The following is a 20,244-nucleotide window of genomic DNA, read 5'->3' as shown; positions in this document are numbered from 1 at the left end:
AGTCACCAATAAAAGTCTTCGCAGGAGAGGGAGTAAGGACGGGTGAGTTATCTTTAAACAGGACCTGTAGAGCATGCCTTAGCTGTAGATATCGATAGAAAAGGGTGTGGGGTAAATCTAATTCATCTTTCAGTTGTTGGAAAGATTTAAGGGCCCCGTTGCAGTATAATTGACCAATTGCAACTATCCCCCTAGTCCCCCCACACCTGACGGCCAGACAGAGAACCCAATTCAGATAACCGGCGAGAATTCCAGAGGGGAGTATCAGGATCGAGGTTATCAGACTTAAATAGAGCCCCAACCTCTCGCCAAATCTAGATAGCTTGAGAGAATATGGGAGGTGCATGGAGAAATGTTTGTAAAGGAGTATAACCCGGGGCCACCCTCCGTAGCAAAGCAGCAGACAAGGAGACCGGGTCACCATCCCGAATCCATAAACCCATGTGAGCTAGCTGAGAGGCAAAATAGTAGAACTTAAAATGGGGGAGTGCTAAACCACCGTCTATTTTAGACCTACCGTGTTTCCCCGATAATAAGCCCTACCCTTGCTTTTGGAAACTGGTCCAAAATAAGCCCTACCCCGAAAATAAGCCCTATCAAAATTCCCATTACCCGAGTCCATGCACTAAATTCAATGCCCCCAGCTCCACCCCCGCTAACACCCTTCACCGCCGCCCTGCTTGAGGGATGCTGTACAGTACTGAAGACTCCATCTCCAAGTCCCAGGGATGCATTGCGCCCTGCGCATGATGTCACCGCGCACATCACACGGCTTCTGTACACGGCGGGAGCGGAGTAGCAGTGGCGCTGGCAGAAAGCAAGAAGAAGAACTGGAACTGTAAAGTGCAGTAGGTGAGGAGCAGGACTGGGGGCATGGTGGCTGTAAAAGGAGGACTGGGGGCTGTGAAAGCAGGACTGGGGGCATGGTGGCTGTAAAAGGAGGACTGGGGGCTGTGAAAGCAGGACTGGGGGAATGGTGGCTGTAAAAGGAGGACTGGGGGCTGTAAAAGCAGGACTGGGGGCATGGTGGCTGTAAAAGGAGGACTGGGGGCTGTAAAAGCAGGACTGGGGGCATGGTGGCTGTAAAAGGAGGACTGGGGGCTGTAAAAGCAGGACTGGGGGAATGGTGGCTGTAAAAGGAGGACTGGGGGCTGTGAAAGCAGGACTGGGGGCATGGTGGCTGTAAAAGGAGGACTGGGGGCTGTAAAAGCAGGACTGGGGGAATGGTGGCTGTAAAAGGAGGACTGGGTGCTGTAAAAGCAGGACTGGGGGAATGGTGGCTGTAAAAGGAGGACTGGGGGCTGTGAAAGCAGGACTGGGGGCATGGTGGCTGTAAAAGGAGGACTGGGTGCTGTAAAAGCAGGACTGGGGGAATGGTGGCTGTAAAAGGAGGACTGGGGGCTGTAAAAGCAGGACTGGGGGCATGGTGGCACCTGTTTTTTTAAATTTGCTGTCAATGTTAATTAAAATAAGCCCTACCCCGAAAATAAGCCCTATGGTGTTTTTCGTTGGAAAAAAAAAAATAAGACAGTGTCTTATTATCGGGGAAACACGGTAGTAAGTGTATTAATGCCAATCCTGGGTCGTTTATTAGCCCAAACGAGACGAGAGGATATTGTTCAGCTTTGTAAAAAAGGAGGCTGGAATGGAAGCTGGAGATTGCTGTAATACATATAAAATTTTGGGTTGCACTATCATTTTGATAAGATTTATTCTTCCGGTTACCGTAAGAGGAAGCTTACACCACGCTTTAGATTTTTACCTTAAGTAATCAAGTGACGGTAGTAAATTATTGGGTATAAAATCAACAGAGTCGTTGGTGACTATTATCCCCAAATATTTGAATTGATCAACCCAATGCAATGGTAAGGGCACCTCAGGGTCAGGCGGGGAAGGACCTTGCAGGGGCATTATAGAAGATTTAGTCCAATTGATAGTTCAACCAGAATATCCACCAAAAACTTCAATAACATCTAGAACAGCCGGCATAGCAGACCTGTGGTCATGTAAAAATAATGAAAGGTCATCGGCATATAAAGCTACTGTGTCAACCCTCCTATTATGTAGGTGAAACCTCAGTATATTTGGGTTGGATCGTATAATGCAAGCCAACGGTTCAATGGCAATGGCAAATTGTCCCTAGACAAGGGAAAAGATGTAGAAACGTAGCCATTGACAGAGATCCTGTCTTTCGGTTGGTGATAGAGGAGCGGAACCCATTTGATGAAGATGGGACCGACGCCCATGCAGCGCATGACTTCCCATAAATCTAGCCACTCAAACCCAGGCAAACGTCTTAGTGGCATCTAAAGAGACTATAGCAGAGCTAGATTCCCCTGCATGCTCGACCTGGAGGTGAGTAAAGAGCCGCCTTAAATTGGTAGAGGTGGACATTCCTGGCATTAAACCGGTTTGATCCAGATGAATTACGGAAGTGATCACATTATTAAGACGTATGGCCAATACCCTTGCTAGTATCTTAGCATCCGTGGGGATCAGGGAGATTGGTCTATAGGAATCGGGGAACCGTAGATCCTTTCCGGGTTTTCGGTAATACAACTATAATTGCCTCGGACATAGAAGCCGGAAAAGTGCCAGCCTCCAGGAGGTCGTTAAAGAGTTTTAGTAGACTGGGGACAAATGCTGCAGAGTGTTTCTTGTATAATTCAATTGGTATGCCATCCGTCCCCGGGGCTTTACCACCTGGAAAGGATCGGATTGCTGTGTCCACTTCATCTAATGTTAGGGGGGCTTCCACGAGGGCTATAGCATCTACAGTCAATTTGGGTAGATCAATCGTAGATAGGAACAATTGTATTTCCGGTAGGGTATATGTTAGGCGAGATTTAGATATACCTCTATAGAATGAGAGAAATACATCTGCAAGTATATCCCTTTTTAATAAAACTGGTATATCGTGTTTTTTGGTGTGTTGACTCTTATGTTCAAATAATAATACCTTGATAACCAAAAGATCCTACAGATGGAGCTTCACTCATCTATACCGTCTATGGCGTTGGTTGGTCCCGATCACGGAGTCGCAGTGTGCCTGGTCGCAAGGCAGCGCGTTTTGTAGCAGGGTGGCTCATAGAGCTTAGCTAGGCGTATGGCGTTACCAGTGAGTGTAATACCAGTGATCATCCACCAGGTGTCGCTTTTGAAAATCACCATTGCGCGTGCATGAGGTTAGCAGAGCTGCCCAGCAAATAGCAGCTCACTCACGCCAGGCATCTCTCGATCGCTAGGTGCAAGCACAATGCTAACGTGATTTACAAATGAATGTGGCTTCTGGGTAATCTGTCATTTGTTGGGCAGCTCTGCTAATATCGAGTGTCTTTTCTTGCTGTAAATGCATCTTACAGATGTGTCCCCTTACATCCTTGCTGCAGTCACACTAAACAGCCTTTGAAGTTTCACCATGTCGCGGGGGGATTTGGTAGCGCTGATTGTGCGTTTTTGTTTTTTTCCCCGCGAAAATGCGTGTTAGACGATGTAATAGGATTCACAAGCAGCTTCTGCCGATTAAAATTATCTTTTTCACAGAAGAAAGCCAATAAATGGATACATAAAATATAACTTTTAATATAGTAATGTTAAAACCAACAACAAATAACAAGACAAGGTGTAACATATATTGTTAAAAACACACACTGTACTCAATGTGTCGTGCACAGTTCGTATAATTAATAACTGGGTACTATGACCTCTGATAATATGATGTGTACTGTCAATTTGTTTATTGTTGCAAATAAAGACTTACCGGTATATTATTGTTTGTCTTGCAGTATGTTCTCTTGTTATATCAATTTAATTCAAACCAAGCTCTATAAATATGGTATGGAGTGTAACAATTCCAGAATAATTCCAAATATGTATTAAGCATTTCTATTTAATCTTTCCTGTGAAATTCAGTGACGTTGTAATTGTTGTTAAACTGCTGGCTGGTGTTCCCCTCTCAAACACACCCACTTATTGTGTTGTAGGAAAGTACATGGATAATAGAGTAGTTCCAAGAACCTGCTGATGTATTTCGGCAAATAGAATACTCCCACTAACTCACCATAAAATGAGTATCACCCTATGCATCCATCCAGTGTCGGACTGGGGCATGTAGGGCCCACCGGGGGGAATACAGTGGTAGGGGCCCATGTTTAGGGGTGTGGCCAGTCTCTAGGGGGGAATGGGGGGGGGGGGGGGTCGCCCAGCCACCACATTGGTTTGCTTAACCATTTTGCAAGTGTTGGTCCCCTTGATAAATATATACAGTAAGTACTGTAGTGCATGCATGATAATGTACTAGATTAATAACAGCACAGTCTGGAACCGGATGCCTAGAGGAAGTGGTGGCCCCCCCCAGGCAGTAGGGCCCACCGGTGGTTTCCACTGTACACCTGTGGGCCAGACCAACCCTGCATCCATGAGAATTATGATAATTATATTACTGGCAAACGCTCTCAATCTTTGCCGTCAGCGCTGTCCGCAAAATTCACTAATCTGTTATAGATAGCGTGGTGAATATTGTACTGTACTTCACTGTTGGCACACTCCGCCTATTTGTACAGTAGTTATAACCTATAGTATTAATTATGATAACAATTCCTTGACAATAAATCTCCAATGTGTCACGGGGACTGGGTTTTGTGAATCCGGAAATTGTGGCGTGCGGTTTGGTATCGGTGACTTTAGGCAGGATTAGCCGAGCAAGTTGAATGAAAGTCTTTTCATAGAGCTTTAAAAGGAGGTTCCACAGGTGCCCTAGCTGTTTACTTGTTAGAACGGTTGCGTCGGCAGGACCTGTACGTCTGTGGACGAACGTCTGGCGGAAACCCGGATAGGAAGACTGTAGACTGGGGTAACTGAGACTCGCTGAGAGGGATGGTGACTCGGAGAGGTCAGCATACGAGGAGAAATAACCGGGTGTAGATCCAGCAATCCAGGTGAGAACTCAGGGAACAGGATGCTTTAGAAGCAATGCTGTGGAGCACAGGGAACTAGCACACACAAGGCTGTGTGAGAGACGTTGCACTGGCAATTTGCTTACCCAGAAATCCCTAGATTTATACCTGCAGACTGTTTCCCATTGGTTTTGCAAACCTTGCAGGTGACTGAGTGTTTTAGATTAGCTGACCCTTCCAAGGCGGCGACGCCCATCCCGGACCTCTGCAGCTGGAAGCTGCACAAATGTTTGCTGCTGCCTCTGAGCCCTCTCCTCCCAGACATGCCTGCAAGTTGTGCCCCTCGTCAGCAGTCCGCACCCCCACCGGAGGGACCACGCCAGAGCATCCAGACAGGTAAGTACCGCTGGTCCCGGAACTCGATCCGCCGGACCGTGACATTACCCCCCCTTTTAGGGATGGCCACTGGACAGCCACCAGGTTTGCTGGGATTTTCTTCATGGAACTTGTGAAGTAAAGCGGGAGCATGAACATCCAAAGAATCCTCCCAGGAACGCTCCTCAGGATCGTAGCCCTTCCAATCCAGAAGATATTGTAGACGTCCATGTCTTACTCGGGAGTCAAGGATCTTCTTGATCTCGAATTCAATACCACGATCCGTGACAACCTTTGGAGAGCGAGGAAGGATCTTACAAAACTTGTTTAACACTAAAGGCTTCAAAAGAGAAACATGAAAGGCTGGGAAGACTTTCAGGTACGGGGGTAACTCAAGCCTATAAGTTACGGAATTGATGATTTGTTCAACTGGGAAAGGCCCAATGTAGCGAGGAGCGAACTTCATAGATGGAACACGTAACCTTAAAAATTGCGCGTAGAGAGCCAGACCTGATCTCCAATTGCCAATTTAGGTACCACCCTTCTCTTCTTATCAGCCCAGAACTTATAGCGAGCAGAGGCTTTTTGTAGATTTTGGTGAACTTTTCGCCAAACTCCGGAAAGTCTCGAGAGATTCCTGAACCGCAGGAAGATCTTGAGCTGGTAAAGCTAGGAACTGAGGAACTCGAGGATGGAAGCCATATACGGTATAGAAAGGGGTATGACCTGTAGAAGAGTGGTAGGAGTTGTTGTGAGCAAACTCAGCCCATGGTAGTAGTTCTAGCCAGTCGTCTTGAGAAGAAGAGACATGAATTATGAGGAACATCTCCAAGTCTTGATTGACTCTCTCTGTACTTCCATTGATTTGAGGATGATATGCCGTTGAGAATTTTAACTGTACCCGTAGGGCGGCACAGAGAGCCCTCCAGAATCTAGCCACGAACTGGACTCCCCGGTCAGAAACAATTTCGGTCGGAAGACCGTGGGACTTAAAGATCTCTGCAATGAAAAGCTGAGCTAACTCGGGTGCGGTGGGAAGACCCTTAAGAGGTACGAAACGAGCCATCTTAGAGAAGCGGTCTATGATTACCCAAATAGTAGTAAATCCTTTACAAGAGGGTAAATCCGTGATGAAGTCCATAGAAAGGTGGGTCCATGGCATCTTAGGAATAGTTAGGGGCATTAGCTCTCCCGCTGGCCGAAGATGAGGGATCTTATGCTGTGCACACTTGGTGCAGGAGGCGATATAAGAGGAAACATCAGACTTCAGTGCAGGCCACCAATACGAGCGTTTGATAAGGTCGGTTGTCTTATGGACTCCAGCATGACCGGAAAAACGAGAGGTATGGGCCCAGGTCAGTAATTTCTTCCGAAGGTGAGGAGGTACGAACACTTTTCCCAATGGAGGCTGTAGTTTAGTGGAGGCGAAGTTCCGAGACTCCAATACAGGCTGAGGAGAAGGAGAGTCGTTGGAATCCTCAGAGGAGTAGGATCGGGAGAGAGCATCTGCCTTCTGGTTTTGAGAACCAGGTCGAAAGGTTAGGGAGAAATTAAATCTTGAGAAGAACATTGCCCATCGGGCTAGACGAGGATTCAAACACTGAATATTCCTGAGAAAGATTAAATTCTTGTGATCAGTGAAAATAGTGATAGGAAACTTAGCCCCCTCCAAGAGATACTGCCACTCTTCCAATGCTAACTTAACAGCTAGTAGTTCTTGCTCTCCTATCGTATAGTTCCTTTCTGCTAGTAAGAACTTCTTGGAAAAGAACCCGCAAGGATGAAGTTTGTTGTCATTCAGACGTTGGGAGAGAACTGCTCCCATAGCATCGGCTGAAGCATCTACTTCTAAAACAAAGGCTTTATTGACATCGGGTTGCCTCAACACTGAAGCTGTAGTAAAAGCCTGTTTTAATCGTTGGAAATCTTCATCTGTAGATGTTGACCATTCTCTGGGATTAGCCTCCTTTCGAGTGAGAGCGGTGATAGGTGCCACTATAGAGGAAAATCCTTTGATAAATCTCAGGTAGAAATTCGCAAAACCCCAAAAGCGTTGGATTGCTTTAATGGTGGTGGGTTTGGACCAATTTAGAACCGCTTGTACCTTGGCTGGATCCATCTCTAATCCTGAACCAGATATTATGTAGACCAGGAAGGGCATGGAGGATTGTTCGAAAAGAAATTTTTCCAATTTGCAGTACAAATGATGTTGGCGAAGCCTCCGCAGCACCTCTTGGACTTGAGAACGGTGATCTTTCAGGTTGGTCGAGAAAATTAGTATGTCATCTAAATAGACTACTACAGAACAATAGAGTAAATCACTGAAAATTTCATTTACAAAATTTTGGAAAACTGCTGGTGCGTTGCTAAGCCCGAAGGGCATGACTAAATACTCAAAGTGCCCATCACGAGTGTTGAACGCCGTTTAGCATTCGTCACCCGCACTGATCCGGATCAGGTTGTATGCTCCCCTGAGGTCCAACTTGGTGAAGACAGAGGCACCCTTAACCCGGTCAAATAGCTCTGAGATCAAGGGCAACGGTAACGATTTTTTATTGTTATGTCGTTCAGACCACGGTAGTCGATGCAGGGACGAAGACCACCATCCTTTTTTTGGGCCGAAAAAGAACCCCGCACCGGCTGGAGAGGTAGAAAGCCGAATAAATCCTCTAGCTAGATTTTCCTTGATGTATTGCGACATGGAGTCAGTCTCAGGGGCCGATAGAGGATATATTCGCCCTCTAGGAGGAATCTTTCCCGGAATCAGGTCAATAGGGCAGTTCCAGGGTCTGTGGGGTGGTAAGACTTCTGCTGCCTGTTTGCTGAAGACATCAGAAAAGGAGGAATACTAAGACGGAATTTGTGGTAGAATCTCCAGTTGGCTCTTATTCACATGTTTAACACTGGTAAGACAAGTTTGAGCACACGACTTTCCCCAGGCCAAAATTTGCATATTCACCCAATCGATTCTTGGGTTGTGCTTCTGGAGCCAAGGAAGTCCCAAAACAATTTCATGAGTAGCTATTGGAATGACTAAGAAATTAAGTAACTCCTTATGGAGAGCTCCTACACATAGCTGAAGGGGAAGAGTCTGGTGGGTAACTACTCCACTGCAGATTCGACTTCCATCTACAGCGGAAAGGGCAATTGGTCGGGAAAGCTCAACTGTAGGAATCTGTAGTCGCTGTACCACATCTGCCGTGATAACGTTTTCAGCAGCTCCCGAATCTAGGAGAGAGAAAAACCCTTTAAAACCCTGTGGCAGACCCAAAGAAACCTCTAGGACAGGCTCAGAACGAGATGGAGACGATGTCACCACTCCTAACCTAATGTCTCCTCTTCTGGTTAGGAGCGCTAGTTCCAGACGCTGGGTGCAAGAGGCTACCAAATGTCCTGGACCTCCGCAGTATAGGCACAAGTTCTACCTGCGCCTTCTCTGACGCTCCTCTGGCGAGAGACAAGCCCTTTTGATCTGCATAGACTCATCCTGGGACGCTTCAGCTGACACACTCGAGGAAGAAGGCGGAGGAGGACGGAACCTTGGGCGCTCCCCACGATTCTTCTCTAACTGGCGCTCTCTAAAACGAACGTCAATCTTGGTACAAAGGGAAATCAAGTCGTCTAATTTGGGCGGATGGTCCCGGGTAGCCAACTCGTCCTTGATTTTGTCAGACAGACCTTTCCAGAAGGCCGATACTAGTGCCTCCTCTTTCCACCGTAATTCTGAAGCATAGGTCTGGAATTGTACTACATACTGTCCCACAGACCGGTCTCCCTGCCGGAGGCGCATTATCTCGATTGATGCCGACGTGGTTCTTCCGGGCTCATCGAAAGTTTTTTGGAAGGTAGCGATGAATTCATCATATTTATCAAGTAGAGAATCGGCTCTCTCCCACAGGGGTGACACCCAATCCAGGGCTGGACCGGCCAGGAGGGAGACGATATATGCTACCTTTGCCTTCTGTGATGGGAAGTTAAAGGGCTGTAAAGAGAAATGAATCTCACACTAGTTTAAGAACCCGCGGCACATCTTCGGGTTCCCGTCGAATTTGGTGGGCGTTGGTAGTCGCAGGGATGAAGGGGAAGCTACCATAGGAACTGGGGCGGTCGGCACTTGCTAAGTCTCTGGGCGTCGACCAGTGGCGACATGAGCAATGTCGGCTTGCATGGAATCCTGGCGGGTAGCCATCCCTTGAATAAATTGAGCTAATTGGCGCTGGGATTCCTCTAGACTCTCCAGACGAGCTGCTATGCCCTGCAGAAGATCCGTACCGGAACCATGAGCACCCTCCGGATCCATAGGGCCAGTGCAAACTGTCACGGGGACTGGGTTTTGTGAATCCGGAATTGTGGCTTAATCACCTGTAAGCCTCACAGGTGATTAAGCCCTCCGTGGTGAAACGCGTTCTGGCCGTTTGCGGATTCCCCGCTGCAGGGGTATAGCTTGCACACATCTACACCCTCCAGCTAAAGAGTCAGGTACCCTGTCTTTTTCCTTTCAGGTGTCTTCTCTTCTCCCGGCGGCGCATTTGGTCCCGTTTCACCACGGGCTTAATCACCTGTGAGCCTCACAGGTGATTAAGCCCTCCGTGGTGAAACGCGTTCTGGCCGTTTGCTGATTCCCCGCTGCAGGGGTATAGCTTGCACACATCTACACCCTCCAGCTAAAGAGTCAGGTACCCTGTCTTTTTCCTTTCAGGTGTCTTCTCTTCTCCCGGCGGCGCATTTGGTCCCTGCTATGCAGCATGTAACCAGGGCCACCTAACACCGCACACGGGAGCAGGGTTGTACACCGTATCTTTCTCTCCGGCCAGCGTGCCTGCAAGCTCCGCTCTCACCTCCATCCGCTCACTGAAGACGGAGGCAGTAGAAAGGGCTGCAGACTCTCACGCTGTCCCTAATTTTCTATTTACCTATTATGTATCCGAAAATTATTATGCTAGGGACATTTTGTTACCTATTTCGCTAATCAATCAAAGGCATAACAGTTAATTTCCATTTATGTTGATACCCAGTATTACATTATTACTTTTGGGATACATTTTAGACACTTTCAGTGTGATCTGTCAGGAATCAAATCATTTGATATAACCAGCATTAGACATAGCAATTAGCAAAGCAATTGATATGTGATCTATGTCTCTGTCCTATCAATTTTCGGTGTCTGCCCTCCTCCCGGTGGCGAATTTGGCTCCTGCAATGCCCAGTGTAACCAGGACCATCTAACACCACAAACGGGGGAGTTAGGGCGTATCACTGCATCTCTCCATCGTGAACAGCGCTTGCCGGTCCCGCTCTCACCCCCGTCTGCTCACGGAAGACGGCGGCAGCAGAAGGGGTGGCATACCTTCACGCTGTTCCTCTCTATCCAATGTGTGTGCATTGCAACTTGCACTTGATACCTAATAAGGGAGAGGGTACAGGGCAGGACAATTGGTCATGCTATGACATTAACTGTTACGAGAAATAACTATCTATGTAGATTATTTACTTTCTGGGTAGTTTACATGTCAATTATCAAATTATGATAGCATGTTCAAAAGCAGTATTTGCGGTTTATTGCCCAGAATTTCATGCATGTTAGTATTAACAGCTAGCATAGGAAGGAATTATATGAAAAATCATTAAGATTATTTTCAAGGGTACCTTTAGCTGGAGATGACCATGAAATAGCATTCAAAGCTCTTAATTAACTATTGGTGTATTGATGTGTTACATGTATTTAATCATTTGATGCTCCAAAATACCACCACTACCATTATTATTTTGGTGAGCCCAGTATAATTTTTATATATATGTTTGTTACATTTGTATTGTATGATTATGTCTAGAAAGTTTTTATGAATAAGAGTGAATAAAAGTTATGTTTTATTAAAATTATTAAAATTATTAACTAATTATATACACAAAAGAGTGCTCCACAAAGGAACTTTTTTCTTTTGGAAATCATTTCTGGGTTTCCTTTGTCAGAGTAGGTGCTACTTATTACACAAATATACAAGTGTTGCTTTTCAAATTACGAGTGTTACATTTGCGTCTAAAATGCAAAAAAAGACGATCACCACTACCGAGTCCTTCCGCGGCATGGTGCGACTTCAAGGGCTGTTTAGCATGACTTGATGCATGATTTACTAATAAAGCCCAGCGTTCATGGTATAAATGCATCTGTGACACCCGCACATCGCTGCCAAAATGACAGTCCAGGCATTGTGAACCCACTGCGTAAAAATATGCCTCCTTTATATATAGTACGTTATACACTTCAAGTTCCTGATTGACTCTCTCCATCTGACCACTGGTTTGTGTGTATAACATTACAGTTGTCACTGGCCATTTGCCAGGGCTTGCTAAGAGTACACTATTACAGTACGATTACTGTACTGTATATCCATCTGCCGCTATTCGCTCTACAGTACTGGATTAGTGGCGCCTTAGCCACCCAGTGGTGAAGATGTGTATTGCATGCTGTGTATGTTGTCGCACCTCAACGCGCCTTACCACACAACACCTCAACAACCTGATCTATAGCTAAGGCGCGACAAATACTCCATTTAGGCAGAGAACCTGCAACGATGAGGGAGGCTCCATCCCTACAGTTCTAAAAAAGCACTCAGGTTCCCCTCCACTTGGTGGAAAGGATTAGCAATCATATTGAAAGAAGATCCCCGTACATTTGTATTTTGGGCCCTATTCAGTTTTGTTAGCAAACAAAAAAAAACAACACACTAGTGGGCAGATCCGTGCTGCACTGCATGTGGGGCAGATGTAACATGTGCAGAGAGAGTTAGATTTGGGTAGAAGACAGAGGGGCTCCCTGGCATGTAACCATTGATTAACTGCTTAGACAGGGTGTGGAACCTTTGGCCCGCCAGCTGTTGTTGAACTACACATACCAGCATGCTCTGCAACTATATAGTTTTGCTATTTCGCCATGCTAACACTGTTGCAGGGCATGCTGAGATGTGTAGTTCAACAACAGCTGGAGGGCCGCAAGTTCCCCACCCCTGGCTTAGACCATTCCCGAAGCTACGTATATCCCTTTGTAATAAAACTGTGTTATATTGTGTTTTTTGGTGTGTTGACTCTTATGTGCAAATATTAATACCTTGATAATCAAAAGATCCTAGCTCCACTGGATACACATATATATCTATATTTATTTCTGATTCAGCTCTTGTGACATTTGCGATAAACCAATTTTTGTTCCATGATTCCTTTGTGGCAAGCCTTTTATAATAATAGGTACAAAACAAAAATAGGATGCAAACCTTTAATGCAATTATTACAATGTGAGATTTTAATTTACATGTCATCCGAGCAATAAACAAACATTGATTCCTGGATATAATGTAGAATATATTCAATTTGGAAAAATTTCTATATTAAACTTCAAAAATTACACATCCCCCACACTGATCTTCTAATTGATTTCCTTATGAAATTGCTTAGCGGCGCTTGACAATATATAAAAATGATTATTGTTGATCTTCATGAAAATAAAATTCTCATCAAGCAGTGGCAGATTTTCACATGATCATTCAGGGTTTGTAACTTCATAGAAAGCTGGCTTCCAGGTACGAGGTACTAATAACAGACTTCCAATATTTTCTAAATTATATCTTGCAACAATCATGTCAATGACCAAGAAACAGTATTAACTTGCAAATCGCATATAAACAATGATATCATCAACTCTGTGTTGCCCGCAATTCCAATTATATACCCTATCTGAACTCAGCCTACCTGCAAACGCCAAGTTGCAATCTAATTACGCTTTATCAGGTGAAAGTGGAGATTAGAGTGAGCTGCCTAAGGCCAGAGATGCACGTGTTCGGCCCCAGAAAACACGCAATGCCTGAACACCAAAGATCCACCCACAAAACCAACTTGAATTCACCTCTGTATCAGCCCAATAATGAGGAAGAGAGATCTAGCCAGTGTCTAGGTCAGTGTTGGAAAAATACTTTAGGAATGCCTAGTTAAGGGCTCTTTTTTGGTTGCAGTGCATTTAACTGAAAGGTGGCACAGAACGTTTCACCTTTGAAACGTAGCACACCACGTTTCACCTTTGTAAATTTTTGTGAATTTTTTGATGCTTTACAAGAGTTGATTTCTGAGTAAAACATTTCCCACACTCGGGACAGGGAAATGGTTTTTCACCCGTGTGAGTTCTTAAATGTTTAACCAGAAACGACTTCTGCGCAAAACATTTCCCACACTCTGTGCACGAGTAAGGCTTCTCCCCCGTGTGAGTTCTCTGATGTTTAACAAGGGTCGATTTATCTGCAAAGCATTTTCCACAGTCAGAGCAACAAAACGGCTTCTCGCCCGTGTGGGTCCTCTGGTGTTCTACAAGGGTTGACTTCTGCGCAAAACGTTTCCCACAGTCAGAGCAAAAATACGGCCTCTCACCAGTGTGAGTTCTTTGATGGTCAATGAGATTTGATTTATGCGCAAAACTTTTACCACACTCTGAGCACAGAAATGGCTTTTTGTGCGCGTGAATTTTCTCATGATTAAGAAGATTAGATTTTTGCCGAAAACTTTTCCCACACCCGGTGCACAAAAATGGCCTCTCGCCGGTGTGAATTCTCTGGTGCTCGAACAGATTGGCTTTATGAGTAAACGATTTCCCACATTCCGAACAGGCAAAAGGCTTCTGACCAGTGTGAATGATCTGATGTTTAGCAACGAATGATTTTTGGGCAAAACATTTCCCGCATTCGGCACATGGAAATGGTTTCGCTCCTTGGTGGATATTCGAATGTTCATCTAGAACCGACTGACACGTGAAAACTATTCCACACTCAGAGCATGGAAATGGCTTCTCGCCGGTGTGAGTTTTCTGATGCTCAATGAGATCAGAATTTTGTGGAAAGCGTTTCCCACAGTCTGAGCACGGTAAGAGCATCTCAGGCGCATGGGACCGGTAATGTTTAGAGAGATGTGATGTTTGGGAGAAACTTTTCTGACACTCGGAACACGGAAATGTTTTCTCACCGCTGTGAGTACTCTGATGTTTAGAAACATCCGATTTAAATGTAAATTGTTTCCCACACTCAGGACAGGGAAACTTCTTCTCGTGTGTGTGAATTCGCTGATGCTGACCAAGATAGGATTTGCGAGTAAAACACTTGTCACATTCTGGGCAGGGAAACATTTTACAGTCATCGAGAGCTGCACTGTATGACATAATATCAGAATGATCAGAACACTGCTCATGATGAGAGGCACCAAATGATGTATCTGCACTATTCAGTACTGGACATATAGTAGGGGTAATGCAGTTGTCTCCTGGAGAATCCTCTGTGATGACGTTATCTTCTGTTTCACACTTTGGAGATGAAATGAGATGTCCCCCTGAGGCTTTCCTGCTGCCATGTCCATCTGCTGGGAATACATGTATGGAAATACGAATGTTAGTAGTAAATACATACTGTACGTATGAGATACATCATAGAGTGTGGGGAGGAGACTGGTCAGACCTCTGGGTTGGTAACACACAGTGACATGATGTGAGGGGGAGAGCAGGAGTATAATAGGGGCTGATGGCTCCTGATGTATGAGATACACCAGAGAGTGTGGGGAGGAGACTGGTCAGATCTCTGGGCTGGTAACACACAGTGACATGATGTGAGGGGAGAGCAGGAGTATAATAGGGGCTGATGGCTCCTGATGTATGAGATACACCAGAGAGTGTGGGAAGGAGACTGGTCAGATCTCTGGGCTGGTAACACACAGTGACAAGATGTGAGGGGGAGAGCAGGAGTATAATAGGGGCTGATGGCTCCTGATGTATGAGATACACCAGAGAGTGTGGGGAGCAGACTGGTCAGATCTCTGGGCAGGTAACACACAGTGACATGATGTGAGGGGGAGAGCAGGAGTATAATAGGGGCTGATGGCTCCTGATGTATGATATACACTAGAGAGTGTGGGGAGGAGACTGGTCAGATCTCTGGGCTGGTAACACACAGTGACATGATGTGAGGCGGAGAGCAGGAGTATAATAGGGGCTTGATGGCTGCCGATGTATGAGATACACCAGAGAGTATGGGGAGGAGACTGGTCAGATCTCTGGGTTGGTAACACACAGTGACATGATGTGAGGGGGAGAGCAGGAGTATAATAGAGGCTGATGGCTCCTGATGTATGAGATACACCAGAGAGTGTGAGGAGGAGACTGGTCAGATCTCTGGGCTGGTAACACACAGTGACATGATGTGAGGGGGAGAGCAGGAGTATAATAGAGGCTGATGGCTCCTGATGTATGAGATACACCAAAGAGTGTGGGGAGGAGACTGGTCAGATCTATGGGCTGGTAACACACAGTGACATGATGTGAGGGGGAGAGCAGGAGTATAATAGGGGCTGATGGCTCATGATTCTCCCACTGGGCACATACATGTCCCTCATTAGTCTGTACTGACATAAGAGGGTGTAGGATAAGAGATTTCTGTAGTTAATGTACAAGGAGAATACAGTATGCAACTCTGTATTTAGTGATTATTACTCACCTCTGCTGATACCTGTAGGGATTTCCTCCTCCTTACACTGCTGATCACTCCTCACTAACGTCTCTTCTTCCATCGTTAAATCTTCCACCTTAAAGTCATTCAGGTCACCATCCTAAACACCATAACATAAAAATAAAATATTTTAATCAAATGAGTTCACATTAAAACACATAAGTGTATAAGATTCTCTACAGATCATATAGTATAAAATCACTTTGGTATTTCGTTAGACTCTGAATCCCACCTACCTGACCCCCCGGTGGGACACTGTGATTCTCCTCTGTGTGATCCTGGGAATAAAGAGGACGGGGACATCTCTCTGGGGTATTCCTGTTACTGGCCCCATCTGTAGAAGACACACAGTGACTGAGTACATTGTATATATGTGATTATCAGATGATGTGTATCTAGGTGGCCCCCATAGCTGCTCTCTCCATTACACTACATGACAGTCTCCTCTTACCCAGTGATGTGAGGGGCCGGTGATTCTCCATCATCACGTCCTTGTACAGACCCCTGTGTTCCTCTATATACTCCCACTCCTCCATGGAGAAATAGACGGTGACATCCTCACACCTTATAGGAACCTGACACACACAATGATACAGTCATCACCCAGACACATCCCCTGGTGTTACTGTATAATGTCCCATTCCCAGCAGTCACCTCTCCAGTCATCACCCAGACACATCCCCTGGCGTTACTGTATAATGCCCCATTCCCAGCAGTCACCTCTCCAGTCAGCAGCTGAATGATCTTGTTGGTGAGTTCCAGGATCTTCTGGTCATTGTGCCTCTCATGTATCAGTGAGTGAGGTGGAGGCACTGTGATGGGGCTCTGGGCTCTGCTCAGTCCTCCTGATACATGGGGGCAGCTGCTGAATGTGTCATCCTCTCCTGGTATCTTCTTCACTACTGTGTAATCCTATATATTGAGAAACAATTATAGAAAGCATGATACTGGTCAGGTCTTGTCCTAATTTTCTAAAAAAATGGGAGCGTGACACCCAAAAAACCCTCACATCCCCAGTCAGGTCCCTGTGTTAGTAATAGAGATAAGAGAGACACCACTGTGATGTTCCCAGACTCCCTCACCTCCCCAGTCAGGTCCCTGTGTTAGTAATAGAGATAAGAGAGACACCACTGTGACACTCCCAGACTCCCTCACCTCCCCAGTCAGCAGGTAGATGATCTCCAGGGTAAGATGTAACATCCTATCAGTCACAGGACTCCTGTCCTTGTCCAGCCTCAGTGGATCAGGTAGATGACCTATACTATTCAAAACTCTGGTCTTTGTAGACATATTAGTCCTTCAGCTGACATCCAACGAAGTTGACACTTAATGCCCCTGTACCTGCGGGATAAACATGTAAAATAATACGTCATTATTAATATCCATGTGCCAACTCTGATAAAAGTAAAATCCAGTATTACTGTTAAATTTAGAATTTAAAGTACTCTATCCAGTCATGCAATGTGTGATGCCTCTGACAATGTGTATATATGGAGAATAAGGCGATGCAATCAGTGGTCTCACGCTCTGTCACAGGACATTTTATTCAAATGCTGCAGAAATGATCAGAGTCGCATTAGAATCACCGGGTGACAACTGAACAAACTGAAGTACATATATTTTAAATGACCTTTAAAGTGCGACATAACGGGGGGCGTGGCCTAGCGGGACATGGAGTAGCAGCTCGGTGCGAGTGCTCTCAACTCCCATATCTCCGTTCTACATATCCTGAGGGGTCCCCCCGAGCCCAATTTACCTCAACTGGTGGGGGAAGGAACCAAGCCGCCGTGGAGCCATTGCGGGCCGCCGGACGGGTGCAGACTGAGGAGAATCCGGACGCCGAGTCTCCTATCTCCCCTGGCCTCTCTCCTCTCCTAAGATGGCGCCGTGACTTCCGGTCCCGGCTCTCTGGCGCGGCCTCATAGTGTGCGCTGTGCGGGAGCCGCTCACACAGGGGACTGCTGAATAAGCCTGCCGGAGCCTGCGGATCATCCTCCTGTGTTTGCCCGACGCTGCGGTGCGCTGTGACACCCGCGACACCCCCCTCTCACGGGGGAATACAGTGTTGGCCTGCTTGTACCTGCACACCACTCTCCTCGCTTCCCCCAGCGCTGCTGTGAGCTGAGGCACCCGCAACCCCCCCTCTCCTACCCTGTGCTGTCTGGGTGTTATAAGGCCTGGGGCTACCAGGGAGGCCTGCATGAAATAGGGGTCGTGCTCCTTCTTCCTTGGTCCCTCCTGTACGCTCCTGTGGAACTGCACTGAACTGCCATATATAGTTATCTGTGGTGCTGTGACTATATCCTGCTGCTTCCAGTGTGTGCACACACTACTATTACTCTGAGCTATACAACCTCTGTGCTGTTGTTTGATATTCTTTGAGCTACTGATCCTGAATTACTCTAAGATATCTACAAAATGGTGAAGAATCACCATAAATCTGCTGCGGCCAGGCTTGCACAATACTCTCATACCCCTAGAGGGCGCGCGGCGGCGCCGAATGGGGGTGGGGATACCCCTCCACCCGGGTCCCCCAGTCACTCATCCTCCTCTGGTGAGGCTTCTGATGATGTGCTGCAAAAAGTGTTGGAAGCCCTGGCGGCTAGCGAATCCCGTCTCTCAGACAGGATAGGCCAGGTACAGGCTGACCTGACCATAATCCATCACGATATCCAAAAGGTTAGAGAACGGGTCGGGGAAGTCGAGACACGAACATCTACGCTGGAGGATAAGATCTCTCCGCTTAGCTCCCGTGTTACTGCCATTGATGGTCAGCTGTCCGATATAAAAGGCAAGATGCTAGATATGGAAGGCAGACTGAGGAGGAACAATGTCCGCTTTGTGGGGCTCCCGGAGAAACGCCCCGGAACAGTTAGTTGAATCTTGGCTGAAAAATTATTTTCGGGCTGACTCTTTTACGCCTTTCTTCACGGTTGAACGGGCTCACAGAATCCCTTTCAGGCCGCTGCCGCCGGGTGCGCCACCGCGCACACTCATAGCGAAATTTCTCCACTACCGAGATCGGGACGCTGTTCTATCTCTGGCGCACACCAAGGGTCCCCTGTTGTGGAACGGTTCTAAAATATCCGTGTTTCCGGACTTTGCGCTGGAGGTGCAAAAGGACCGTGCACAATTTGTTCCGATTAAAAGACGTCTCAAGGAACTTAATCTACAGTATGCAATGCTTTTTCCTTCTAGGCTAAGGGTGGTGGCTGACGGAGAAACAAAATTCTTTGCTACACCTCGGGACGCTGCCCTGTGGCTGGATCGCTGGGCCCCGGCCAGGGGGGCGCTTGCGGCTGATCATTAATGTCTGATATATCATTATGTTTAGGCTGGTATTTCTTGCTGATATCCGTGTCGCAGTATGTTACCTGGATAATACTACGTTGCCTCTGCTAATGTTTATTTTTTCACTTCACTGATGTTTATATCCAGGGCTCGGGGTGGGGTCTCCTCACTTTTCTTAGGTGAGGGAGGGGGGCCTACGCCTTTGGGTCATTTTATTCATTGCCCTTTTATGTTGGTATAGTTTGTTTTTTCTTTGTTAAAGGGGAACAGTTTATTGGGATAAGGTATGTCTCAGTTCGGGTGGGTATACAGGGAGGGGGGGGGCAGGATGGGAGGGATTGTATTTTGTTGTTTGTTTTCTTTTTTTCTTTTCTTGTATGTGTTGCAGAAGCTATGGGTTCATTGATTTTTTCAACAGCATCTAGTCTTGGTGTTGATGGCCTGGCGGGGATACGCGGGACCGATCATATATTTTGTTTTGTCTTGACTTATGGCCTCTAATCAACTTAAATTTCTATCCTGGAATGTCCGGGGGCTGAACGACAAAGTCAAACGTTCATTAGTGCTTCGTCACTTTAAACAATATGGTGCAGATATTATTCGCCTTATGGAGACCCATCTAGTGGGGGCAAAGGTCCTGGCTCTTAAGAAACCATGGGTGGGCTCGGCTTACCACTCCACCCATACGTCGCGGGGTGTGTCCATTCTAGTTCGAAGGTCGGTCCCGTTTGTCCTTGATCAGGTCCAATTGGACCAGTGGGGCAGATATGTTTTTCTAAAATGTCAAGTTTATTCTATGTCTTTGCTTATCCTGGCTGTTTATATACCGCCCCCTTATTCCCCGGAGGTTCTCAGAAAGGCAGCCGAGTTTATTACGCTATATCCAAATGTTGCTATAGTTTGCCTTGGTGACTTTACTAACGTCATCGACCATGCTTTAGATAGTACTAGACGGTCCCCTGATGCTCCTGTGGTGCGCAGGAGGGACTTTGCGCTGCTGGTGGACAGTCTGGGCTTGGTCGATGCGTGGAGGGTCCGTCATCCTGGCATACGACAGTATACATGCTTTTCTCCTACCTACTTATCCTTCTCTAGAATAGATTTGGCCCTCACCTCTAAAGGCTTGCTGCCGCGGGTGGTTGATGTTCAGTATG

At 46.5% G+C, this 20,244-nt stretch overlaps 2 protein-coding genes across 4 annotated transcripts in view; one reads left to right on the top strand and one right to left on the bottom strand.

Moving 5' to 3' along the window:
• The window catches only part of LOC134983951 (zinc finger protein 189-like), a 207,351-nt gene that overhangs the window by 48,901 nt on the left and 138,206 nt on the right, over window positions 1-20,244 (top strand). The gene's annotated exons all lie outside the window — the stretch shown is intronic.
• Window positions 12,527-20,244, bottom strand: part of LOC134983956 (gastrula zinc finger protein XlCGF26.1-like) — a 40,243-nt gene continuing 32,525 nt past the window's right edge. For 2 of the 3 annotated variants that reach the window (XM_063949589.1, XM_063949590.1), the window contains exons 2-7: window positions 16,955-17,140; window positions 16,520-16,711; window positions 16,251-16,374; window positions 16,036-16,133; window positions 15,788-15,899; window positions 12,527-14,660 (exon numbers count right to left, since the gene is read on the bottom strand). In XM_063949589.1, the coding sequence (XP_063805659.1) occupies window positions 13,333-14,660; window positions 15,788-15,899; window positions 16,036-16,133; window positions 16,251-16,374; window positions 16,520-16,711; window positions 16,955-17,089 (1,989 nt within the window). In that variant the 5' untranslated portion in view covers window positions 17,090-17,140 and the 3' untranslated portion in view covers window positions 12,527-13,332. The remainder of the gene's footprint in view (window positions 14,661-15,787; window positions 15,900-16,035; window positions 16,134-16,250; window positions 16,375-16,519; window positions 16,712-16,954; window positions 17,141-20,244) is intronic. The other variant, XM_063949591.1, reaches the window with a different exon arrangement.

This window comes from Pseudophryne corroboree (genome assembly GCF_028390025.1).
Source record: "Pseudophryne corroboree isolate aPseCor3 chromosome 3 unlocalized genomic scaffold, aPseCor3.hap2 SUPER_3_unloc_3, whole genome shotgun sequence".
NCBI classification, from domain to species: Eukaryota; Metazoa; Chordata; class Amphibia; order Anura; family Myobatrachidae; genus Pseudophryne; species Pseudophryne corroboree.
The sequence above is the reverse complement of the archived record's forward strand: the minus strand, read 5'-3'. Positions and strand labels throughout refer to the sequence as shown.